General features: G+C 36.2%; 1 protein-coding gene across 7 annotated transcripts in view; it reads right to left on the bottom strand.

The window, feature by feature from the left end:
- Positions 1–1675: 1675 nt before the first annotated feature.
- SCAF11 (SR-related CTD associated factor 11) overlaps positions 1676–27987 on the bottom strand; it is a 77913-nt gene continuing 51601 nt past the window's right edge. For 3 of the 7 annotated variants that reach the window (XM_055357385.2, XM_055357384.2, XM_019039049.4), the window contains 10 exons: positions 27777–27841; positions 16975–17033; positions 16704–16813; positions 15663–15764; positions 14034–14140; positions 8688–11405; positions 7280–7626; positions 5486–5704; positions 5013–5132; positions 1676–4744 (listed from right to left, as the gene is read on the bottom strand). In XM_055357385.2, the coding sequence (XP_055213360.1) occupies positions 4598–4744; positions 5013–5132; positions 5486–5704; positions 7280–7626; positions 8688–11405; positions 14034–14140; positions 15663–15764; positions 16704–16813; positions 16975–17033; positions 27777–27841 (3994 nt within the window). In that variant the 3' untranslated portion in view covers positions 1676–4597. The remainder of the gene's footprint in view (positions 4745–5012; positions 5133–5485; positions 5705–7279; positions 7627–8687; positions 11406–14033; positions 14141–15662; positions 15765–16703; positions 16814–16974; positions 17034–27776; positions 27842–27987) is intronic. The other 4 variants (XM_063694045.1, XM_063694046.1, XM_031000620.3 and 1 more) reach the window with 3 other exon arrangements.

The following is a 27987-nucleotide window of genomic DNA, read 5'->3' as shown; positions in this document are numbered from 1 at the left end:
CTGGGAAAAATGATCTGTGCAACCTGCTTTCCTGCAACTTTACAAAACATTTTGTTGTTGAGACAGTATCTTGCTCTAACACCCAGGCTGGAGTGCAGTGGCACAGTTTTGGCTCACTGCAACCTCTGCCTCCTGGGCTCAAGCAATTCTCCCACCTCAGCCTCCCAAGTATCTTGAGACCACAGGTATACACCACCACACCTGGCAAACTTCTTTATTTTTTGTAGAGACGGGGTCTTGCTATGTTACCCAGACTGGTTTCCAACTCCTGAGCTCAAGCAGTCCTCCTGGCTTGGCCTCCCAAAGTGCTGGGATTACAGGCGGGAACCACCCTGCTGCCAAGTTAAAAAAAATTTTGTAAATGGATTAAAGAGTTTGGAAATATATACAAACCTCTGTAGTGGTTCTCTGGATAGAAAAATCAGCTTAAGAAAATGAAGTTTCACAGTATATGTAATTCAATTTTTAGAAAATATGCATCATGTATGTTTAATTACATTTAAAATATTTTTTATGATAAAATATTCTAGAATCTATCCCAAGAAAATCTGAAATTGGTGGAGACTGTTTATACGTCTTATTTATATTTTACTAATTTATATTCATAAAAGCAACTTAGGCCAGGCACATTGGCTCATGCCTGTAATCCCAGCACTTTGGGAGGCCGGGGCGGGCGGATCACGAGTTCAGGAGATCGAGACCATCCTAACACGGTGAAACCCCGTCTCTACTAAAAATACAAAACATTAGCCGGGTGCGGTGGCAGGCGCTTGTAGTCCCAGCTACTTGGGGGCTAAGGCAGGAGAATGGAGTGAACCCAGGAGGTGGAGCTTGCAGTGAGCCGATATAGCGCCACTGCAGTCCGGCCTGGGCGACAGAGCGAGACTCCGTCTCAAAAAAAAAAAAAGGGCAACTTAATATCCAACAGTGGAGGATTCTTTTACTGGTACAGTCACGTTATAGACTACTATACAGCCACTGGGCCAGGTGTGGTGGCTCACACCTGTAAATCAAGCACTTTGGGAGGCTGGGCAGGCAGATCACTTGAGGTCAGGAATTCGAGACCAACATGGTGAAACCCCGTCTCTACTAAAAATACAAAAATTAGCCAGGCGTGGTGTCAGGTGCCTGTAATCCCAGCTACTCAAGAGGCCGAGGCAGGAGAATTGCTTGAACCCAGAAGGTGGAGGGTGCAGTGAGCTGAGATGGCGCCACTGCATTCCAGCCTGGGCAACAGAGTGAGACTCCATCTCAAAAAAAGAAAAAAAAAGAATACTATACAGCCAGTATAAATCATGCTGTAATTTTTACTAAAATGGAAAATTCTCAGCACGTCAAGTGAAAATGAAAGGTTACAACATATTATGTGCAGTTTGCTTGGCATTAGTTATTACCTTTGGTAGGATTACAGGTGATTTTTCTCCTTTTTCAGTCTCTTCTTTTACACATTTACTAAAGTTTTTCTAATTTCTTACAATAATTATGTAATCAGGGGAAAATGCCATTAAAATATATGCTTATAGCTAACTCTAAGCTTGCTTTAGAGCTTGGGTATTACGTAACCATGATGCGAATGACTGGTACAAATCCAAGTAACACTTCAACACGTTTGTAAGGGATTATAATTGAAAAGTCACCATTCCCCTGGAACCTTAATAATAAAATGTTAAAGACATTAGTTTATCAAAAGAATTTATTAGAAAATATTACACACTACATACATATTTATTTAAGAGTATAATTTCAGTAGACAGCACTCCAACTTCATAATACAAACAATATCTCATGGACCCTGGGGCAATCACTGTGCTTCTGAAGCTACATCTTTTGGATGGAACATTCCAGCAGTACACACTGTGGCCATTTAAAGGAAGGTAAGAGAAAAAAATGTGATAATTACCAAAACAAATTTTAAAAAGCACAAAACTTTTGGAATGTTAATGGATAACTACTATTAGTCTCAAAATTCTAGGCATTTCTATAAAACATTGGTCAATGTGACTAGTAAGTTAAAGGGACCAAGGTTTCAAAGATCAATACTGAACCTTGATAAATAATAAGAGGAAATGTAACTCCACAAAATGTTTCTGATTAAGTTTGTGCCCATGCAAAATTAACATAAATTTCTTAAAGAACTCAAGAATGAGGAATATTAAAGCAATGTATTTTTTCAACATAAAGCATGCATTTTCTAATACATTCTGAAACATTTCAAAATTTTAAAAGTTTGAATTCTAATCAAGTAGCTATTAATGCAGTCTAACCAGTGCCCCAAATCAGATATGGAACACACACTTGTTACTGTCACGGAAATAATTCATGGGAGTGCTACTAAAGATATATGAGACTTCAACTCTTGACATCACTTTTTCTCCAAAACTTTAGAACTTGTTTGCAAAAGCTAAATGGTATAAAACACATTTTAAAATGCCACCCAATTCTCAAATGTCACTGAAAGAAAATGCAGGAAAAGTACGTATTGTGTGATTAATCAGCTTAGGCTTAACTCAAAATACTTTGAACGTTCACAAAATTGTTTCTAGAGTTCTAATCTAAAACAACTAAGGAGGTGTGCCTTGATATTCTGAAACACTGTCTTAATACTTTATTAGAAGAAATATGCTTGAAATTTCTTTACCATAATCTAAACGCAAACTTTAAAAATATATACCAGTAGAATACCATATTACAAATGCCCAGAAATGTAGAATAAAGGTCAAAAACTGCTTGGAAATATTTTTATGATTACACTCATAACAACAAAGCTTATGAACTAGCACAATCATTATGGGGCCAACATTTCAAAATATTTTGCCTATCAAAGCTAGCACCAGGAAAAGTATTATGCACATAAAATTGAGAAACAGATAATCTTTACTTTAGAAAAGCACAGTTCTACAGAGTATTGCTCTGGCTAAATAGTTTAGCTAGTAAAAAGGTCAGTTTATCTCACTGAGGCATGTATCTCCTTGGATCTATTAACTTATCTAAAGAACTTTCCAGGTACTTGGTATGTACTGAAAATTCTTACTGGAATCAGTTTATCATGGAGAAAACCCACTGTTCTTTCAAGATGCCAGTTAAAATAATGGCACAATAAACATTTTAAACTTACCTTTTATAAAAACTGAGATATTCTAGTATTAAAAAGAGAGAAAAAAAAAACACCCAAATCCCTAATCCCTGAAAGGCTAACCAGGACTCCATTATTTAAATTTCCCCTCCGTTTCTAAAACACAGGTTTTACTGTCTAGAATTTTGCAACATGGCTAATGGCTACCACCTGGTCACCAAATTAACACTTCATTCATTGTAAAGCATTTGGGGATTTTCAAGTGTGAAAATAATTTCATCAGTGATTAGATAAACAACAACTTTACGCCAGTGCCATGAGTCTTATAATTCTTAGCCCCAAGGAAGGGAGGATAACAGCCTAACAGCAATTCTCGAATTGGCACAAATAATTTATCGTCTGCAACGGGTAGAAGAAGATACTATGAAAGAACATAATTTCTACAAAGTCAACACTTTTTTTTTCTTTTTTTTTGAGACGGAGATTTGCTCCTGTTGCCCAGGCTGGAGTGCAATGGCATGGTCTCGGCTCACTGCAACCCCCGCCTCCCGGGTTCAACTGATTCTCCTGACTCTGCCTCCCGCATAGCTGGGATTACAGGCGCCCACCACCACGCCTGATTAATTTTTGTATTTTTAGTAGAGACAGGATTTCACCATGTTGGCCAGGCTGGTCTCGAACTCCTGACCTCAGGTGATCCGCCACCTCGGCCTCCCAAAGTGCTGGGATTACAGGCGTGAGCCATCATGCCCGGCCGAAAGTCAACAATTTTTCCAAATCTTTTTCCTCAAAGTCTTCAACAAAGACTTTGAACTGCCAAAGTTGTAATCTAGTAAGTCAAACTGCTTATCTCAATTAGGGGTAAACAAAGGCACAAAAGAAAAACAAGCAGCATAACCTTTATTTGGTCATACAATAGGTGAAGAGTGTCTCAATGTTTTGAACACTAAATTTTACTCATGTGATAATTTTTTTTCTATCTAGGCAATTTATTCAGATATGTGCTTTAAAAATACACATTAGGAACTTTGCAACTGATATGTTCTATTTAATATTAGAAACATTTTTCATGGTAATACATTATTTAACTTTCTATAATTAGAGGGAAAAAACCATAAAGATCATACTTTATATTTTAACCTGACAGAATAAATGCATTATATATATCTCTTTGAAAACCAGTGCACTTAGAAGTTTCTAATTTATGCATTCCATTGCCCTAATCAAAAAGCTATACATTTTCCAGTATCCACACTATAACACAGTCCTAGTAAAGATGCACATTCCTTTAAACCCTTTACTTTCCCTTGAATTTTGTGGGGGAGGGTGGAGGGGAAGGAAGGATACAGAAGTTGCAGTGCAGACCTATATTTATTTAGAACAAAACATTATATCCTATGTTAAAAAAATAATTTTATCAAAACCAAATTTCAATCACAGTTATGTATGATTTTCAGTTAATGGTACATGTTGAAATTGCACTTTGCAGATATCCTGATAATGTCCTTGACAGCGTTCCCCATTTCAGCCTATGTTTTTTTCAGTAGACACAGGTTCTTCCAGAGTTTTCTTTTGGCTCCCCTTCCGTGAATATTTGTATTTGTCTACATAGGCTTTAACCAGATTTGCCACTTTAGTAGAATTTACTTCTCCACTCTTACTATGACAAACCTAAGAAAAAAGGGGTGGGGGGTAAACTTTTTTCATGCTTAAAGGGATTAAAGCCAAAATAGAAAGCTTTGTGAAAAACAACCCCAAAGAGATAACCAGACTTATTTTCATGTTTCATTATCTCACACAAACTAATCAAAAGGCAAAAAAGTAGACAGGAATTAGTAGGAGCTAGCTTTTATTATTTTAATTAAACTTCAGCATTCATTTATTAAAACAGAGGTGGTTCAAAACAACGTGCACATACTCCACTAAAGCCATAACTTACTTTATCTACTGCTTTCCGTACAATTTCTTTATATTCTTCCTTGGTGATATCTTTATTTTGGTAAAATGGCTTGATGGCCAATTTTACCTCTTGTGCTGCTTTTTCTTGAATTTGCAATTTCTGATGAGAAGAAAATGTATAATTTATTATTTGCCAGTCATACTGCTCTCACAAAATTCCAAACAAGAAATTGAAAATACTTCATATTTACAATAAGAGACTCTCCAACTATTAACGTGACAAATACAAAACAGTTTATTTACTAAAACATATCAAACATTTCTAAAAACAATTATAAAATATTACCAGTAATTTACTGGACATCAACACATCTAGAGAGAATCCTTCAAATAATAATGGCATTTAGACGGCCAATAAGAAATTCCCTTCACCACTCATACAATAAAAAGCTGATATTTTTTCTCCTTTATCATATACAGAATTATGAAGGTTGCTCTCAACCTTGAACTTGCCTTGTCTGTCTTCGAGCTATCTGCGCTGGCTTCCACTGCAACACTTACTTTGCTTTCTGCCAATTTTACAGCAGCATTAGAGGCTTTGCTGTGACTTGATGACGAAGTATTACCAGAACTTGGTCCCTGAACCATTCCCGTATTTCCTGGGGCTGCTGTCGGAGCAGGCAAAACTGGTGTACTCATGTTATTACTTACATGAGAAGAACTAGGAATACCCTGTTTTAAAGAGTTATCATCAGTTAATGAATTACTTGTACTCGATAGAAGTCTTCTAGTGATGCATTAGAAATAACATTAAAAAACACAAAGCAAACCAACCTTAGTACTAAAGAAAAATGCGTATTTCAGGTAATTATATCTAAAAGGCCCTTTAAAGAAAAATGAGTAACATTCTTAAACGGGGCCTTATTTAGATATGTCAAGATGACTTTTAAATTATATGTATGTATTGTAACATTTTGACAGCAACACTAAACACAAGGAGGAGAATAGCATTTAAAGAATTATATCTTTCCTGCAAGGATCTTTAGGAATATTAACGAATATTAAAGTGCCCTCACTTTAAAGCCTGGAAAAAATAAGGCAGTAAAGTCAAATGGCTTGTAGTAAGTTGACAGGAGAAAAAAGGCTTGCAGTAAGTTGACAGGAGAAAAAGATTAAGATCCCAAATACTAAAATCCAATTTCCCTATTCCTTCAACTCTATCTTACTGTCAGGATTCTATTTATTTTATTTTATTTTAATTAATTAATTATTTATTTAGAGACAAAGTCTCACTCTGTCTCCCAGGCTGGAGTGCAGTGGCGCGATCTTGGCTCACTGCAATCTCCGACTACCAGGTTCAAGTGATTCTTGAGCCTCAGCCTCCGAGTGGCTGGGATTACAGGCATGCATCACCGCACCTGGCTAATTTTTGTATTTTTTTTTTTTTTTCTAGACAGAGTCTTGCTCTGTCACCCAGGCTGGAGTGCAGTGGTGCAGTCTCGGCTCACTGCAACCTCCGCTTCCTGGGTTCAAGCAATTCTCCTGCCTCAACCTCCTTAGTAGCTGGGATTACAGGCGCTTGCCACCACACCCGGCTAATTTTTGTATTTTTAGTAGAGGCAGGGTTTCACCATGTTGGCCAGGCTGATCCTGACCTCGTGATTCACCCACCTGGGCCTCACAAGGTGCTGGGATAACAGGCGTGAGCCACCATACCCGGCCTAGGATTCTAAAATTTTTAAAAGGCAGTCACAAAATTATAAGCAACAAATTGTTTGCAAATTATTCAAATTTTCTATGTCTCACAGAGGCACTTCTCCTTTCTTTTTAGCATGATAAATTCATGAAAATGAAACACAGATGGTAATGAATAAACACCTTTATCCAGTGTTTGTCTGAACAAGACAATAAAAGCTTCATCACAGTACTTAATCACTAGTTCCCACCGTCCCCATATACCCCCTAAACAGTGCAAAACAGGGGAAAAATGTAAAGCACCCACCACTCGATTCTAATTTGGCTTATAATTTGGTTTACTTAATATGAAAAAAAAAAATCCTGTTCAGATATAAGTAACAGCATATATGTAGCTTGGATTTGGTAATAAGTATTTAATTAATTTTCTAATTTGGGAGTTGGGGGGTTTTGAGAAGGATAGTGAAAGAGGGATTATGAAGGTTTACCATAACTGAAATCAAATAAACAATTGTTTTTGAATGCCAGGATGCCTTTTTTTTAACATCTGTCATGAACAGCTAAATGTTTACAATGGCTATATTGATTAAACTTGAGTTGCTAAAAACATACCTGCAATTGCTTTCCATCTGGTTGTGAAGCAATGTAGTTGACTTGCTGGGATGGTGGGGGAGGGGGTGGTGGTGGTGGTAGTCCCTGAGATACACTGGTAGGAGTGGCTACCTGCATGAGGGGCACTCCTGTGTGGAGATGCAAGGGTAGCTGAGGATGAATGTTAAATGGATTGCGTTGGATGTTCATCAAAGGAGCATGAACACCCACTGGATATGGGAAGATATTCATAGGCTGGTGTTGTGCATTCATTTGTTGCTGCATTACATTCATTTGCGGTTGCATCATATTTATAGGTAGCTGAGAACCATCAACTTGCTGGTTTGTTTGGTCTTTTAGGCTAGAATCTATCAAAAGAAAAAAAGCTTGTGAAAAAAATCATGTTATAAATCTCTTTAGACAGAGAAACAAAGAATCACTGGTTACAGTAAAATTAAATAGCAATTAATAGGCTCAGTATACCAATACCAATCTCCAATTGCTTAATTTAATCCAGTCATTTCTAAATAATGTGGACTGACTTTCTAATGAAAGAAGACATTTGGCGAGGCACGGTGGCTCAAGCCTGTAATCCCAGCACTATGGGAGGCCAAGGCGGGCAGATGACCTGAGGTCAGGTGTTCGAGAGCAGCCTGGCCAACATGGTGAAACCCCGTCTCTACTAAAAAAATACAAAAATTAGCCAGGCGTGGTGGTGAGCGCCTGTAATCCCAGCTATTCGGGAGGCTGGAGAATCGCTTGAACCCAGGAGGTGGAGGTTGCAGTGAGCAAAGATCATGCCATTGCACTCCAGCCTGGGCAACAACAGAGAAACTCCATCTCGAAAAACAAAACAAACATTCACCTGAAAATATTTTTAAGAATAAGTTCATGCAAAACACACATCAACAATCAGTAGCTCAAGAAACTGACTAGTTAAAAAAAAAATCACATAAAATTTAACTACTAAATTATAAGGTTATTCAATTTTTACATCTTCAACAGCCTTTTTCTTGCAATGTTCTTAACAAGAAAAAAAACAAGGAAATATAAATCTTTACTATTAAAACAATGGCTTATTTTATTTGTATGAGAACAATTATCAAAAAATTAGAAGTGTACATATCTGAAATAAACAAATTAGAGGTTAAATCCTGCATAGGAATATCCCAAACTCTTCTATTGTAGCAAACAATGCTGAAATATTTAAGTCTTTGGCAAGGTTTGGAGCAGAGGTAGCATTAATAATATACTTATGTAGATAAACATACGTGTATATATATTTATATAATGCAAAGTGACTTGTAAAAAACTAAGGTTCAGCTTATTATAAAAACTACAAATAAGGATCATTTCAACTCATACAAATAACATATTAAATTTATAATTCAAATAAAGCAGTATCAATAAACCAACAAGAATACATTACCCTGTCCAGATGTTTCCTCCTCTTGTTTCATCCATCCAGACTGTGGACCTGAAGAATTTCTGCCTCGTCGTGAGTAGTAGTTTTGTACATCTGCTGGCAAAGTCTTTCTCACGGCCCAGCTGGATGCAGATGTCCATCCAGATCTATCTGCTGGTGTATCAAATGAGAACTCCTGTTCACTTTTTCGCTTATAGGATTGCTGTTCCACAAACTTGAAAGATTCACTCCCTGAACTGTTTGAATTCCCTGAGAGGGGTTTTCGATTTTGCCACCGATTTTCATTCTGATCTTTATAGGCAAAACTACTTCTGTAAGTGCCTCTGCCACGGTTGCCTCTGCCTCTACCACGGTTAGATACCCAACCAGAACCAAAGTTTTTATTCCAAGAATTTCCTGAATTTTCATTTCTATTTTCTTCCCAATGAGACTCTTTCAACTTTTCTGGATTTCTGGTTCTTGGATCAGGCCCAGAGTTTATTTTTTCTGTTATCCAATTGGGACAGTCATTTCTATGTTTGTCAGCAGAATTTGGATCATCAGCATCTAGATGGATGTCATTTTTTTCTTTTCTTGTATTTTCATTCTGTTTCTCTGGGTCATTCTTTCTGAACCGATCATTTCCTCGTGGACATCTCCAACCATCATTTACCCATCTTCCCTTCCACCGGGGAAAGTAACTATCTCTGTCAATTCTACCAAACGATGAACTCTTACTTTTTGTTCTACATCTTGAGGGGGACCTAGAATGAGATCTGGACCTAGACCACTTTCTGGTTCTCCTTTCTCTCTCTCTCCTCTGCACATCTCTATCACTTTCTCGTTCTCTGCTCTGGGACCTGGATTTTTCTCCTGGGGAAGAATCTTTCACTCTTGGCTGAGATCTTTTGTTCTCTCTCGAAGTTTCTCTGCTTGGGGACAGTGATTCAGATCTTCTGCTTTCCCTAGTAGTATCCCTTTTTGGAGACCGAGACTGAGATTGCCTCCTTTCTCTTGCAATATCCTTTTTTGGGGACTGAGAACGGGATTTTTTCCGGCCTCTGGCTGACTCATTCTTAGGAGATGGTGATTGAGACTTCCTGCTTTCTTTCCCAGTTTCTCTTCTGGGAGATGGAGACTGGGGCCGCTTCTTTTCTTGTGGAGTGTCTTTGTTGGGCGACCAAGTTGTAGATGGAGAATGAAATCTAGATCTTCGAGTACGAGGCTTTTTGGCTTTATCTATGGTATCTTTTGGGCTTTCAGATGGTTGAGAAACAGTTTCAACCTTTTCATCTGCAAGATCAGAAGACGGCATATTATTTTCAGAACGGTGTGTCACAGAATTTTCATTCATTTGTTTAAGATCAGCATTTACAGATGGTTCAACTTCAGATTCATTTTGGTCACTGCAAAATGAATCACACTCCATAGGTATCATTTCATTGTTGTCCTCACTAAAATGCTTCTGAATCTGTTCAATGTGTGTTTTAGGCAACTCTGTAGATCTAGGATGTTCGGTCAGCGATTCATTCTTTTCTTCTAAAGATTTTTCCAATTTGGTGTTCAGAAGATTATTTTTTAGTAAGTTATTTTCAGAGTCTTGAATATTATTGAAATCTTCATTCCCAAAAGTATCACATGTTGCAATTATTTCTACATCTTCAGTTTCAACATGCCCAAGCAATTGAACCTCTGGGCTCTTAACAGATTGTCTGTCCACTGTCTGTATAATTTCACCCTCAGAAGATTCTAACTTGGGGCTTTCTATAAGCTCCTCTGTTTTTAGTGTAAAATCTTTATGTTCAGTAATTTCTACTATGGAACTCTCTGTCATTTTTTCTTCATTAACCACTGACTCTACATTCTCAGATAACTCACTTAGGGGACAAGATACAGGTTGGTACACTTTGCTTTCAGATGTTAAACATGTAGGAAAATCATTTGGAAGATGAACTGTACATATATCTGTCTTTACCTCTGATTGTGAAAGTCCAGATATCTGGTCTTGCTTTTCCAGTGGATCACCTCCTTTTTCAAGAATATTTTCAGAAATCTTACTTTCCAAACACAAAACATTAGCCTCTATACCTGTATTCTCGAGTTTTTTAACTTCCCCTTCCTCACTAACTAGCACAGGAAGATCTTGAGCACAAGACTCAGAAGATGAAGATTCTACTCTTTCCTCTGTATCATAATTTGCAGTATGCTTCTCACTTTCTTCTATTTGCTCATTGCAACTTTTCAAGCAATTAGCAGACTGGTTTTCTACATGAGTCTGCACAGTACAAATGTTACTACTGTCTACATCTGGTTGGTGCTCTTTTTCTAACACAGGTGATGTGTCAGATTCTGCTGTTTCTTCATCTACTGAATCATTGGAAGATGATTTTTCAGGGGCAGCTACAGAGCTCCGAAGTTTCTTTTTCAGTAAAGGTGGTTTTCTTCCTCTTCTTACAGACTTCCGTTTTGGAGCCTGTCTTGTTTGCTTTTCTGACTCAGCTGAAGAGGGAACACTTAAAGATGGATTACTGTTACCTGGGGCATCACACCCAGAATTGTCTGATATTGGGGATCTCTGAGACTGACTGGCTGTTTCAGCTCTTGTGTTACGTGTAGACCTCCTTGTAGGAGTTGTCATTGCAGGTTTTCGTCTTGATCCTCTGGTATTTGATGTACCAGAAGTTTGCTTCTTTTCTTCCCCTTCTTGAGTATGTGCTAATGCATATCCCTTGCAAGAAGTACCTAATAATATTTTTTTTAAAAAAAAAAAAAAGTAAAAAATATGTTTTAAGAAATAGTAATTTGGCTTTACCTAATTTTAGCATAAAATAGTCTGCAACAGAGTGAAACAAAATACTTATAAATAAAACTATTAATAAATGCATAGCTACTAACATCTGAGTAATATGACGTATTCATCAACTTTCTTAATGACACTGAAATAAGCTATAACTAGATTTGGTCCAAGTGGGCAATTTTATAGAGGAAAAAAAGGAAAATAACTTTTGGTCTTGTAACTGCTACTTGCTTAATTTTTTTTTTTTTTTTTGGAGACAGGGTCTCACTCTGTCACCCAGGCTGGAGTGCAATGGCGTGATCACTGGAGCAATCATCACTCACAGAAGCCTCAACCTCCCAGGCTCAAGTGATCCTCCCGCCTCAGCCTCCCGGGTAGCTGGGACTACAGGCATGCACTACCATGCCCAGCTAATTTTTGTATTTTTAATAGAGACAGGGTTTTGCCATGTTGCCCAAGCTGGTCTCAAACTCCTGAGTTCAAGTGATCTGCCTGCCTCGGCCTCCCAAACTGCTGGGAATACAGGCGTGAGCTACTGTGCCCGGCCATGATCTGGGATTATCTAAGCAAAAGGAGAGAGAAAATGGTCAAGTTATCCATGAATTAATAAAGACTCAAACTATTTATTAATAATTAATTAACAGATGTTACTTCTAAAGATCTATGGTTTGGATATGAAAGCCTGAAACAGAAAGGAGACTTCTAATCAGTTCCTCAAAGCCTCCAAGTTGTAATTTCAAAAACTACAACAGAGTTTCTAGTTGGAATATTTTTTATTTTTAAAACTGACAGATAAAACTGTGTTTACCATGTACAACATGATGTTTTGAAGTACATATACATTGTGGAATGACCAAATCTAGCTACTTAATATATGCACTACCTCACATAGTTATAATTTGTTTAGTGAGAACACTTTACGTCCACTCTCTAGCAATTTTCAAAAATACAATATAGTTGACCCTTTAACAACACAGGGATTAGGAGCACCAACCCCCAACACAGTCAAAAATTGGCACAGTTTTTATTCCCCAAAACTTAACTGTTATTCACCAGACTCCTTACTGATAACAGTGAATTAACATACTTTTTATGTTATGTGTTACATACTGTATTCTTACAATAAAAGAAGCTAAAGAAAAGGTTATTACAAAAATCATAAGAGAAAATACATTATAATGCTGTACTGTATTTATTGATACCCTAAGTTTACATCATTTGTTACAAGATGAATCATCTGTCTGAAATGGCAGGCAACTGCAGCTATAGATCTCAATCTGTTCCTATCAAGGAATTAAACTTCTTCTTATAAAGCAATAACTTTGCTTCTTGGGAGCACTTCCTACATCACTAATGGCACTTATGTGGGTCCCAAAGGTGTTACTCAAGGTTTACAGTATTGCACTAAACACTACGAAAAATACGCATGCACTGCAAGAGATCACTTTTTACTGTGATATGCAATCTATTAGAAAGACAAATGCTCACATGGAGTTGATTACATTAAACCAAGTTTTGCGTTGTGTTTTGTTTTTGTTTTTTTTTGAGACAGGCTGTTGTTCTGTTGCACAGGCTGGAGTGCAGTGGTACAATCACGGCTCATTGTAGCCTCAACCTCCCAGACATTCACAACACTTGAGTACACCAGAATAGCAACAGGTGGCGGACACAAAAATTGTTACACTGGTAAATATGTACTACATTTAATTTTACACAGCTATGATTTAATACTGTATCTTTACAGCTGTTTACATTTCTTATGACTGCAAATGGTGGAACCATGTGGTTTGAGTGTGTATATGTTTTGATAAATTTTAACTTGTTATCATAGATTTGTATATATTTTATGGTAGTAAATGATGAAATAGACTAGTACCTACATATATTTTATGCATTAATGACATACCTTTTTCTTAATTTTTTCCACTATTTATAGGTTATGCGATTTTTGTTTTTTCAGTGTTGCAAATCTCCAAACATTTTCCAATATATTTATTTTTTAAAATTCATGTATAATGTCGCCACCCAGTTAAAACCTATGTTGTTCAAGGGTCAACTGTATTATTATAGTCATCACGTTTCACAATTGATCTTTAGAACTTATTCTATCCAGCTGAAACTGTATCCTCTGACCAACAACCTTCACCCCACCACACCTACCCCATCCCCTAATCTACAATCTAGTTCTACGAGATCAACTTTTTTAGATTCCACATATAAGTGAGATCATGTGGTTATCTTTCTGTGCCTGCCTTATTCACTTAGCCTAATGTCCTCCAGGTTCATCCATGTTGGCACAAACAAGATTTCCTTCTTTTTGTGGTGGAATAATATTCCATTGTGTGTGTATATAGATATATGGAGAGACTATGTATCTATCTATCTATATATACATACACTCTAGTTGAAGCAATTCTAAAGTTAAGTCATTGTCCAAATATTTATAGACGTATTTACAAGTTACTATGCCTTACTTTACAGCTTTTCTAAGTCATCAAACACACATTTTTATGAAATTGGAAGAAACTAATAATAATAATTTTTAAAACAGAAAATGATTTCACAAACTTTACCAAAATGTTCGAAAGATATGGTACTTGTTGGAAAAATAGTTCTTGGCAACACAGAAGAAATGAGAGGAAGGACTTCTGTTTCAACATTCCAGGGTATAAAACCAATTCTGAAAACATAATAAAGACATTTTTGTTTAAATGGTTTAAAAAATTAAACCACCAATTTAAAAGTATTAATTCTCTAAATCAGGTTAGCAATATTAAAATACAGTGCTTAAATGTTTTTTGCCCAAATAACTAAAAATGTAAATTCAAGGTTACTCCTTGTCTAAAGATAGCTACCAATTGGCTAAAATTCAGAAAAAAAACCTTTAAAAGTATGTTTTTCTGATAAATTCATGGCAAAGAAAAGATGAAAGTAACTTAACACAGATGTTTCTCTTTGAAATAATTTATGTAGTATTTTGTCAAGAATTTTTCCAGCTTTCATCATGTTCTTCACTACTCTAAAAAAATAAAATCAACTTTGAGGTGTAATTCAACATAAAATGCACAGACTTTAAGCGTACATTTGCTAACTTTTGACCAAAGTGTGTGCATATATATACATATATGTCTGTGTTAACCACCACCCCAATCAAGAAAGAGAACATTTCTGCCCCCCTAGAAAGTGCCCTCACACTCCTTTGTATCCTTCTCCCTCCTTTCCAGGCAACCAAGGAACTGATTTATACCACTATGTTATATTCTAAAATTCCTCGACCTGGTGATGGCTCTTCAAAGTTCTCAGTGTCCCTAGAGACCTGTTAAGACCCCCCTCCTTCAAATTTTCTCCATTCAAACCCAAACCACTTCTCGGCTTTCTTTTTCTTATTCATTTAGGTCTCCTAACAAAAGACTATCTGATTCAGTATAAGGTGAGATTCTGGAGTAGGAGAAGCATGGAAAAAAAAATGTAACTTGTACATGTATACAAATACGTAACTATAAGGAAGGGTTTCATAGTACATACATCTGGACTTCTTCATCTGACTTCTATTATGTTCTGCCATCATTCCTAGAGGGTGAATGCCCTATACAGAACTATATTATAGTGACATATAAAATAAAGTCATAATATGTTATAGGAATTAATATAAAACTCAGGCAGCGACCCTAATCTTTACTTAGGAGCTTGATTTAAGTATATATTATATATCTAGCACCATCTTAGTAGCTTCAGGAATAAACTAAGAAATAAAAAACTAGATTACAGAAAGTCATGAGTGTCAGGGTAGAGTAGGCACTTGATCAAATAGTTATTTAGAAAAACATTTTTGAGGAGAGGAATATGGTAAAAGCGTGATTCAGCTGACAGCACGCAGGTAAGACTGGAACGGGAGAAGAGTAAAGGAATGATGACAGATGTATTACTAACAATAAATCTTAATATTCAGGTTCTCTCCCTTTTAAATAAATCTAGCATATACACAGCTATACTTGTTAAACAGATAAATTAAGGATTCTTTACTTTCTAAGGGGTCCTTTATATAGCAATTTTTATTGGGCATTTGAAACACCAAAGTTTAATTTGCACAAAACTTCCTTAGGAAAATAACAATTGAATAAGGTACCCTTGTACTTAAGTACTAATGCTATCTTGTTCATGTTAGCATGTAAACACCTGAGTAAATGGTTTTTTATTTTTACCTTCCAATTCCAGGTAATGTATCAGGAAACCATGACAATTCCAGTTCATGTCTCTTCTGCCTAATCAATGCACTGATTTCACTGGCTTCTATAAATTCTGTACTAAAAGATAAATTTTAGACCTTCATCAGAATCTCACAATTTTAGGTTCAAAAAAACAATTAGGTCGTACAAAGAATAGCAGTCGTTTTTGTACCTGGCATTATGAATCACACTTACAAGAATGTGAGCTCTTTTCTATTTAAACACTTTCAAAATAAACTCATTCCTAAAATAAGTACAATTTTTATATTGCAAATCAGAGTTGTATTTATATGATTGTTAAAAATAACCCTTGAATTTCTATCTTGTGACAGAATTTTTTAAATAAAGTCAAGTCAGAGTAATATCCTCATTATTGAAAGGAAGAAATTCTAGGTGCAATAGTTTCCTACTTGAAACTAAGCCTAAGACAAAATAAGAAAATAAAGTAGGGTAAGATGACTGCAACCAAAAATGGGTATAGTTCAGCTTTTCAAAAGCCTACTTAGACATAATTTTTTTCTTGGTACCTTGCCAAGTTCTAAAATTAAATCACACAATCTTATTCTGTGCTGCTGGCTCAACTAACTGTACGTGATTTTAAAGCCTCAATTTAATCTTCAAATTCCATAAATATCAACTTAGTATCTACATGCCAGTCACTAGGATTCAAAGATGAATGGATCAGCTGTAAAAGGGTTCTTCTTTAGGTAATATCCCCACAAGCTAATAAATAAACTACTTCTCTATCATATAAACAGCTTATATAGAACAACTTATTAATGAAAACAAAGCACACTGGCATAGGCAATCATTGCACAATAGAGAAGCTCCCAAAATTAACAGGTTTTCTCTTTGCTAGAGCTAGTTTACCTTCCCCCACCAAAAAAAAAACTAAAGCAGAACAACCAGCTGGGCCTTTCAGTTTTTATTGGGCCCAGAGTTTAAATTTCTAGCAAAAGTTAATAATTATTAAACATCAAGTATAAACAGCATAAATTAAAAGTAGAAAATACTAACCAATAAGCTCTATAGGTAAAGGAAGATTCTCCAGAGTGGCTAACAGAAGAAAACATATTGGAGAAAAAATTTCTGAAGCACTGATTTGTACTCCAATTTGATCTCTGAGGCTAGAAAAGTAAAAAGTAGTTAGTGAAACAGCAAATAAATAACAGGTAAATAATAGTTATACTTAAATATTTTGATACACCTGAAGCACTGGTTATTTATGGACTAAATAACCCTAAAGTGTTATCATCTAAGAAAAAGATTTTTCTTGGTTTCAACAAACCTTATTTATCTTTATTGCTGCATTTTTCTTTCCTCCTGTTTCACTGTATAAAGAGTTTCCTGTACAAAGACATAAAAGGACTTGGTTACCTTGTATTAATTTTTATTAAAAAGGCTGTAAACCAGCATCGATACCAGCACATTGGCAAGGGTTGAAATACGTAGAAAAGCTGTATTTCAAATAATACACAATTTTTTTACACAATTTTCCCAAATGCTGATTTCATCTTACCTTGTTAAGCTACTACTACAAGTAAAATATAAAAGGCCACAATACAGAAACTGGGTGAAGTATGTCAAACCTGCTATGTTTACAACATATGAGTTAAAATTCTAATCAACATTTTCTGCTACCTTATGCAAACTTAAACTATCTTGTAACAAAAGGTATACACAAGAAGTCAAGCTATTTAATATCAATAATACACTTAACATTTCTTTTCCAGCTATCATCTAGAAAACAGGTAGCTATCTCAAGTAGGGGCTGACTAGGTGGCCTGGGGCCATCAGCTCTTGTTAACCATAAATTACCATTTAGCCACTGGCACCCACTTCAGGTATGTTCTTTCCTTCCAATTTTATACTAAGAGGGAAAAGTAGATGTGCTGACTGAAACAGCTTTCTTTTACAACGTTGGTGGCTGCATTGCTTATGACTTGTCCACAGTGCATATGATAACTGCCTTTTAATTTTCCCCCTTGCTTGCCTCACAAAGGGCCTATTGACATTGTTCAAAATAAATCACACTAACTAGGAGGCTTGTTTCCTGCACTGCAAGATCATATGTATTTTGGTTTACTTCTGTTAGTTCAGTTGGTAATAGCCTACTTTCTACTTAATAGCATACTAATTTCCTTTTTAGTTATTATACAACAGCTGTTTGGTTTTGCACAAGTCCCTCTCAGAACTACTGTAACAAATGTAATTTCAATGTTAGTGGAAGGCGAACAGGCTGAGTTCCGGAACTTACTGCCTTACCCCTTTGAAAATCTATATCTAAAAGATGATACGCTGATTTTTTTAAATGGCTTAAGAGGCAAGAAGTAAAAATGTGTGGTAGGTACACAGATAACACTCTTAGAAATAACCATGTTCCTTCAGCTAGACATAGAATTGCTGTGCTATACCTACATAGTGTCTTTTATGCCCTAAGGATGCTGAGTTGTTTTGTTTCAGGTTGCATTCACTCAACACTTAACGAGTATGTAGTGTTTACATAGCATTCTTTCATTTGGAAACCTATCTCAGAAAGCCATCATTAGATAAAATGCTCTCTACTGAAAGAACTGTTAGTTTTCTCTGAGCAATGCTACATGTGAAAATCCAGTTCAAAAGCTGTTTCACATATTTCTGGGTAATTCTCAGGTAATTACTGAGCAGCTTCAATGGCAATCTCTAAAGTATTTGATACTGGTGAATTTGTCTAAATTGTGGTTTCCTGAAGATCGTTTCACAAATCCACCCTACTTGTCTGTTTTTGGCGGGCAGTGATACGCCTTTTCATTTAATTTTTATCAAAGTAATGCATGTACATACTTTAAGATGTCAAACAGTACTTCCAAACTTATAAAGAAAAATTATGGAAATACCCACTCTTGATTTCTGCTTCCCCAAAGCACTCATCAAATCCTTTGGCTGTTTCTTCTAACATTTACTTGTTTATTACTAAATAACACCCTTACACTACTCTATGTGTGGTTTTTTTTTGTTTTTTTTTTTTGAGACAGAATCTCGCTTTGTTGGCCAGGCTGGAGTGCAGTGCCACAATCTCAGCTGACTGCAACCTCTGCCTCCCAGGTTCAAGCAATTCTCCTGTCTCGGCCTCCTGAGCAGCTGGGACTACAGGCGCACACCACCACGCCTGGCTAATTTTGATATTTTTAGTAGAGATGGGGTTTCACCATATTGGTGAGGCTGGTCTTGAACTCCTGACCTCAGGTGATCCACCCACTTCGGCCTCCCAAAGTGCTGGGATTACAGGCATGAGCCACCACGCCCAGCCAGCTTCAGGTATTTTCCTAGGGTTAATAATGTCTTTGTTTTCTCTTTTCCTTTTCTTCCTTATTACCCATCATTAATTTAGCTAACTACAACAAAAGTATAAATCTGAGTTTAATACACTCAAACACAACAACTCATCCATAAAGTTTGTTCCCCACTCTCCTGGCAAAACTCTTTCTTTGTCCTGGTCCAATATGAACTGGTAACTCTCAAAGCTGCTGTTCAATAGTCATTCTGGGATTGTCCTTTGTCATTATCCCAATAATCCTCTTTGTCCTGTTTAATCCTTTCCTGAGTTGGAACTCATTTTCTGAATCTCACATTGTTCTTCCATTTACTATCTCATTTAGTGAAGTATACACATACATCCTCCAGCAGAAATGGAAAAGGGTGGGAATTCTGAGTTAGTGCACGATGGATAGTTTGATAGGTTATAGAATTGTCTAGGTTAGTAATTATTTTCCCTAGAGTTTTCAAGGCATTGCTTCACTACTCCAACTATTGTTGATGACTCTGTAACCCCAATCCTCTATGTGGTCTGTTTTTACTCTCTCTCTTGTCATCCTCAGACTTCTAGAACTTTATGAAGTATTTGGTATGATTTTTTTTTCATTTACTAAGTATTATATTATTTCTTCATATCTGGACACCTGTGCTCTACTATTACGGAAAAAATTTCCTTTGTATTACTTTTTTAAAAATAAATTTTTGCATTTTTCCTTCCTGAAATTTTATTATTCGATATTGAATCTCTTAAATGAATATCCTATCATCTCTTTGACTTTTAGTCCTACTTTGAGACTTAAGAACTTATCTTCTACTCCTGTTGAATTTTTGTATTTTTGCTGTAATATTTTTAACTTCTAAAAGCTTTTTCTTAAATATTATTTTTCTTGTATCATTGATAAAATATCCCTTCTTTCAGGCTTTGAGGATATTAAGTTTTTTAAAGTTATTCCCTATTTTTCAGCATTGGGTCTGTCCCATCAGGTTGCTTTTGTCTTTGTTTTGATCTCTATTATGTTGATTTCCCTCAAACATCTGGAGATCCTTGATTGATTGCGGGACACTAAAATATTGATTGAAAATGGTGTAGATGGGTGGTCAGAGCCTTTCAGCTAATGTGTTTCACTGTAGGGTGATCAAGCAGACATCTGGTTACTTCATTGGGAGACTCTCAAATGACATTAAGTCTTTTCTTTTGGGCAAGTCAGTTTTCCAAAAGATGTCCCTTATTTCCTACTTTGGAAAATTATAATAATCAAGACTGCCAGTGCTTTGAAAAATGCTCTTAGGTAGGGGACTAGAAGCCTCATCATTTGACTTAATTTCCCTCTCTGTTGTTTCCTGTACCACCATTTATGCTAAAGTTTAAATCTGGTTCAAATACTCATTTTAGAGAGTAAATCTCTAGTCTTTCATTGGGTACTCCCCTTCCTCTACCCACAGCCAGGAATCTTCAGGATCTAAAAATTTTTAACCAATTCTGTTTTCTAAAACCACCCCATATCTCTGCCTTCACAGATAATGGAGGCCTCCAAACTCAACTTGCTAAGGTTTGATGGTCTGTGAACTGTCTTGAGATTCTTAACTCCATTCTTCCCATGAAATGTCTATGTATCAGCTTTCTGCTAAGACAATTTACCATCCCCCTCATACTGTTTTACTTTCTATTTTGTGGACACTTATGTGCTGTCCCCCTCTCTCCAACTTTGTCTTTGTGGCTTAAACTTTGTGGCTTAAAACTCTTCTTTCCGGCCAGGCACAGTGGCTCACAACTGTAATCCCAGCACTCTGGGAGGCCGAGGTTGGCGGACCACCTGAGGTCAGGAGTTCGAGACCAGCCTGGCCAACATGGTGAAACCCTGCTCTACTAAAAATACCAAAATTAGCCGGGCATGATGGCGGGCACCTGTAATCCCAGCTACTCAGGAGGCTAAGGCAGTAGAATCACTTGAACCTGGGAGGCGGAGGTTGCAGTAAGCTGAGATTGTGTCACTGTACTCCAGCCTGGGTGACAAGAGCGAGACTGCATCTCAAAAAAAAAACAAAAAAAAACAAACAAAAAACACACTTTTCTTTCATTCCTTTATTGTCATTTTAGTAGAGATTTGGGATGAGAGGGATCACAGCATTAAACAAGTACTCAATCTGCTATGCTTAACTAGAAGCTTGTTTTATTTATGTTAATTCAGCATATCCCTAAACATGTTTCATGAAACACTAATCCGAAAGGATGTTTCATGAAAACATCCTTTTGTACGATACAAACAAGTATAATAAAGGCTCTGAGCTTAGAATCCAGTACTTGGCAGGCATCCAATTAAAGTCTGACTAATTGATTCCGAAGTTTAATAAAGACATAATTAGATGGATCTAGTATGTACTTAAAGAAGTACTACATTAAGAAATGCCTGAAAGGGAGATCCTGTCTGTAAACTATATCAATTATAAACTACTATCCCAAACCAAAGATTAATGTTCATTCCAAGAAACAAAGTGAACATAAAGGAGATTAAAAACAAAAATGTATAATTCAGTTATCTAGTATGACAGAAGAAAGAAAGTGATATTTCCTCAACAAATTTGCTAATAGGTTTGCTGTCTAACCTTTCACTATACCTCTAGTGTGGCAACATCATCTTCATTATATGAGAAAACTAGACAGTTTATATAATTTTACTAAAGTCACAGGTGTTTTAATGGTAAAAACTGTACAAAACTCAAGGGGCTTGACTTCCCGTAAAACCATCTATTAGACCTGCTGAAGTTTTAACTAATAGTATACTATATTTATAGGCTATAATAATCTCTAATCAAGATATAAGAATTCGCAACTTCACAAGCTCTATTCATTAGTTTGATTACTGTATAACAAATGACTTCAGACAGAAAGTCACACACCTATGTTTAAAGAACAGTCCCATCCTGCTTCACAAAACTTTAAGAAATTAAAGAAGTTTGGCCAGGTGCAGTGGTTCACGCCTGTAATCCCAGCACTTTGGGAGGCCGAGACGGGCAGATCATCTGAGGTCAGGAGTTTGAGACCAGCCTGACCAACATGGTGAAATTCCCCCGTCTCTACTAAAAATACAAAAGTAGCTGGGCATGGTGGCGCATGCCTGTAATCCCAGCTACCTGGGAGGCTGAGACAGAAGAATTGTTTGAACCCAGGAGGCGGAGGTTGCAGTGAGCTGAGATCGTGCCATTGCACTCTAGCCTGGGCAACAAGACCGAAACTCCATCTCAAATAAATAAATAAATAAATAAATAAGAAAACAAGAAGCTAAGCTAAGTAGAGTTGCTTCTAAAATCTAACCAATCAATCCTAGATAAAGAGACAGACAACAGTTTCTCAAGTAGTTCTTTTATAAAAAGAAATTTAAATTATCCTTAGGCTATATCATGGTTTCTGTTCAGTGTAACTGGGTAAATAAAGATGTATTCAATTTGCACAATCCCCCACTAACTCTACCTTCGTGACTTTGTCTCTTGGTTCCTTGCTTAGTCATCAAATGTCAACATTTAAGGATACAAGCTGTCTTTTCTGTTGCATGACAGGCTCATTTCTACCCCTAAACTTTGCAATAATTCCAAGTTACACTTACAGGTTCTCTTAGTCTTCTAATTAGTCAGTTTGTTAATAAATACTGTCTAAGAAACCTCATAAGAAAGTGAAAATTAAAAGAAAAATTAAAAACAAAAGAAATGTCCAAATTAAAGGCAAAAACTCTTAAAGGTTCTAATCTTACAGCTATGATTTATGACCTTTAGCCTGAAGGAAAAAAAAAATCACAGTTAACTGATAAGTGGGGAGCAGACATTCTGCTATCAAAATGAAAGAGAACTAATTTTACATTAAAAATTATTTTTGAGCTCAAAAGTACATCCAAACAAGATCCATCAGAATGGCAATAATTTCAGTTACAAAGGTTGCAGACAACCATAAAGTGAGAGGCTTAATTAAGGTCGGTAACACTAACAATATCATGCTTTGGTATTATTTTGTAGTAGAAAGTGGCATTGGATATAGAGTCAGAAGACTGGATCAAATTCTGGTGGCTCCAATTATTAGCAATGTGATCTTGGACAAGACATTTAGCCTTTTAAAAAAGACTTCACAAAATGATGTTAATACATAATCTCAGAAGACAGAGTTATCTTATTAACCTCCTCTTTTGACATCTTTAGAAACTTTCTAACAGATTACTTGGCTTCCCATCCTTTTGGAATACTTTAACCAGGTTAGTTTATCCAAAACAGTTTCACCGCATTGTATCTCAATGAAAAAAACTTTTAATTGTGTCTACTTGCATAGCAATCTTCCTTTTCAGTCTTATTTCCTTTTATTTATTCTTTTGAGAAAGGGTCTTACTCTGGCGCCCACGCTGGAGTGCGGTGGCATGATCATGACTCACCTGCAGCCTCAACTTCCCCAGGCTCAGGTGATCCTCCCACCTCAGCCTCTCGAGTAGCTGGGACTACAGGTGTATATCACCACACTTGGCTAATTTTTGTATTTTTTGTAGAGGTGGGTTTCGCCACGTTGCCTCAATCTTATTTCTGATCATCATTAGTCTTAAACATTCTGCCTGAACTCAAGAGTGAGAAAAGAAATGCCAACTGGAAGAAACCATCAATTTAACTGAGGAGTCAAGCATAAATAAACATATACCAACAAAAACTGTTCACCATTAAAATAACATGAAGATGAGTAGATCTTATTTGTACATGAAATGCAAATATACAATTTCTTCAGAGCATCTCTATGGTCGTACACACCTTACTTATCGAAAAACGAATTTGCCTGTCATCTTTATTGAGGTACAATTGACAAAAATTGTATATATTTAAGGTATACTACTTAATGTTCTGATATATGTACACATTGTGAAAATAATCACCACAAACTAAACATATGCATCACCTCACAGTTACCATTCTCCCTTTTTCTTGTAGTGAGAACACAAGATCTACTGGCTTGGCAAATTTCAAGTGTACAATACACCATTATTAATTATATCCACACTGCTGTACATCTATACATTAGGTATCCAGAATTTATTCATCTTGCATAACTGAACCTCTGAATCCCTTGACAAACATCTCCCTATTTTCCCCGCTCCCAAAAACCACCACCATTCTACTTCCAAAAGAGAATTCTTCATTATACCCTCCCAAACGTTCTCCCACCAGCCTTCCCCATTTCAGTAACTGGCAACTCCTATTTTACCAGTTCCTTAGGTCAAGACCTTGTAGTCAACCCTGACTTCCTTCTTTCTTGTAGCCTATATCCAATCCATCAATGAATCCTGTTAGCTTCATCTTTCAAGTACGATGCAGTTGACCCTTGAACAACATGTGTTTGAACTCCATGGGTCTGCTTATTCATGAATGTTTTTCAATAAAAGTTACACTGAGTGTGCTTGCCTCTCCTGCCTCCCCTTCCACCTTTTCTGCCATTGCCATCCAAGACAGCAAAACCAACCCCTTCTCTTCCTTATCCCACTCAATGTGAAGACAACAAGGACAAAGACCTTTATGATGATCCACTTCTGCTCAATGAACAGTAAATGTATTTTCTCATCCTTATGATTTCTTAATAACATTCTTTCTCCAGCTTACTTTATTGTAGGAACACTGTATATAATACATATAACATATAAAATGTGTTTATCAACTGTTTATGTTATCTGTAAGGTTTCCAGTCAACAGCAGGCTATCAGTAGTCAAGTTCTGAGGCAGTCAAAAGTAATACACTGATTTTTGACTGTGCAGGGGTACCCCTAACTCTTGTGTTTTCAAGGATCAATGGTACATGCAGAATGGAACCACTTCTCATCATCTCCACTAATATCTCATTGGCCCAAGCCACTACAATTTGTGGCCTAGAAAAACGTCACCTAAAATAAAAAGAACAAAAAAGAAAAAAGCCACCTAAATAGTCAATTTCCACTTCTACTCTTATTCGTCTGTGATTTTCTTCCCTTCACAGCCAGAGTAATCCTTTTAAAATGTACCAGATCACGTTACTCCTGAAAACACTCCCTAGCTCACATTGGCCCTAAATGATCTCCCCTTATGTCTTACTCTTTCTCCTCCATCTACCTAATTCAGTCATTCTAGCCACACTAACTTCCTTGCTATTCTTTGGAGACATTCCAAGAATATTCCTGTCTCAGGCTTTTACACTTGCTGTTCCCTTGCCCCAAACAAGATTCCCTGAGATATCTTCATGGCTTAACTTCTTACTTCTTGAAGGTCACTGCTCAAATATATCTTTATTCAAGAGGGTTTCCCTAACACTTTAAATAAACTGTCATCTCCACAATGTCATCACCCTTTAACCTTTTACCCAGCTTTATTCTTCTTTAAAGCATTTATTACCACCTGTTTTATATATATTTATATTTGCGTTTGTCTATGAGAAGATCCCATTGACAAGCACTTTGTTGTTTTTGTTCACTACTATACCCCTAAGAGTCACTGTGCTCAGTATAGTTAGGTATTTGTTGAATGTATGAGTGATCTCAATTCCCTTTTGCTTCTCCGAGTATGAACATCCAATACTGAGTACGTATTGAGTATGAATCTAGAATTTAAACCTGAATAATTTTCATCAAATGTAATATCTAAATATAAGCTGCTTCATCCAATAAATAATCTATTTCAATATAAGAAGAAAAACTGACCATGTTAGACTTATCAAATTTCCCTAGTAAAAAGTAACATCATAGCAAAACTATTAATAACGAAATGGATAATCCATGAGTAAAGTGGTCCCCCCTTATTCATGGTGTCTCTTTCTGCAGTTTCAGTTACCTGTGGTCAAATGCAGCCCAAAAATATTAAGTGGAAAATTCCAGATACAAACAATTCTTAAGTTTTAAATTGTACACCATTCTGAATAACATGATGAAATCTTGTGTCACTCTACCTTCATCACAAGAAGAGTAAGAAGAGTAAGTACACTAAGAAATTTTGAGAGAGCCCACGCTCACCTAACTTTTATTACAGTATATTGTTATAATTGTTCTATATTATTATTCATTATTGTTAATCTTTCCACCACCTAATTTATAAATTAAACTTTATCATGGGTATGTACATATAGGAAAAAACAAAATATACACAGAGTTTGGTACTATCTGTAGTTTCAGGCATCTACTTGGAACATATCCCCCATGGACAAGGGTAACTACCATACCCAGTTCCCTTCAAATCAGTCCAGGTTGGTCAGTGAAGACATTTGCTCATAATTACCTCAGCATCAGCACTCTTGTATTACCCACTCAAAGTATAATGAGTATTTCTGCCTATCCTAAACCAAACAAATGACTTCAGGCATCTTAAGTAGATACAGCATTGAGTTACAGGCCTTAGACAATGCTAACCTTCTGGCAGAAACTGTTTTTTTCCTCATTATAATTTTAAAATAGCTATCCAATCTAATATGCCACATTCTAAACAGTAAAACAAAATCTCAAATCAGAATTAATCATAGATGCTTATAAATGAGCTTTACTATACTGAAGCATATGGAATTTAAGATTTTCCTGTATTTCACCTTCTAAAAATGAGCCCAGGCAAGAGATAAACACTTTAAGAAAATTACAGTTGTCAGTGGTCTTAAAACTAAGACTAGCATAATTTAGTGGGCCAAATTATCTAGAGAAAATCTGTAACATCATTTAATCTTCCTCAGCAGTAAATTTTATATTGGTTCTTAGAATTGGCAAGCAAATGCTATTCATTAAAAAAGAATGCTAATCTACAGCAATGACATAGAAAAGCAAAGACTGTTTTCATATCTAAAGCTGACAAAAGAAAAATGCCTTTTTAACCACAAAAGTCCAGAGATCAAAACAACTTTTGCTTCAATTTTACTTTAATAGTAAAATTTCAAAGGCAGAACATTTGTTAATCTGTAAATCTAACCTGAGGGATCATATTAATTCTAATCAAAAACAAAGCCAACAAAAAACCAACAACTTGGTATTCATGGTGCATAAAAAATGAAGTTATTCACTTTTTAAAACAATAAATTAATTCTTTCACAGCTCACTAATTCACTAGTTCTAGCTGTAAGTGGAAATTCACTGTGACTTAGTCTGGAAAATAAATGCCCACCTCCTTGCTTACAAACAGATCATAGTAAGATGTTCTTTGGGACAGAATAAACAGCCTGAACCCCCAAGGAGGAGTCACAAAGAACTATGGATGTTGTCATTTTTATTCAGGCTCTGCTGCAAAGCCTTCCTGTGTATTAGAAAATCATGTACCAGACAAAAACAGAAGACAGGAATATTTAACTGCTCATGTAGATAAATATGTTAGAGATGCTTTATTTCTAAAGTTTCAAATTAGAAGTAAGGCTAGAGGCCAAACTACAATTTCCTTCAGGAACTGTGAATTACTTTCTTGCTGTCACAGTCTTCCTTTGCTACTGCTTACAGTAACTGGCCCACAAGGTATTTAAATCTCATCTCCCCCAAGGACTTCACTAATGGGTGGAATAAGGCCACAGTATGAGCTGGTCAACACCAAGAAATTGTGAAACACTCTTTTCTCCCAACACACGCACACACACACCCCTTTTAAGAGAAGCAAGAAGAAAAAAAGGGGCAGAAAACAGTATAAATTGCTCCATGAAAACAAAATTTATGTAGGATTTAACACAATGTACAGAGTTCTGAGGACTATTTTCCAGCCTGAAGTGTTACTGATGAGAACTCTGACACAACCATTAAATTAAAAAACAACAACAAAAAAGGTAGAATACACAAGCAAAAAGTAACTTACTATGTATCCACTTCAAGTCACAAACTTTTGCACTTAATAGATCTTCTCTTACGATGGCTTTTCTTCTGTAAACATCAATAAAGACAGGAAAGAATTAAGAAAAAAACTGTCATTTTGCTCACTTATTTTCATTCTCCTCCATCAAAATGAAATCTATCATGCACTGATTTTGGTAACTATGCTGAAATCTGGTAAATGGTTTAAGGATATT

Source organism: Gorilla gorilla, chromosome 10 (genome assembly GCF_029281585.2).
Source record: "Gorilla gorilla gorilla isolate KB3781 chromosome 10, NHGRI_mGorGor1-v2.1_pri, whole genome shotgun sequence".
In the NCBI taxonomy this organism is placed as follows: Eukaryota; Metazoa; Chordata; class Mammalia; order Primates; family Hominidae; genus Gorilla; species Gorilla gorilla.
The sequence above is the reverse complement of the archived record's forward strand: the minus strand, read 5'-3'. Positions and strand labels throughout refer to the sequence as shown.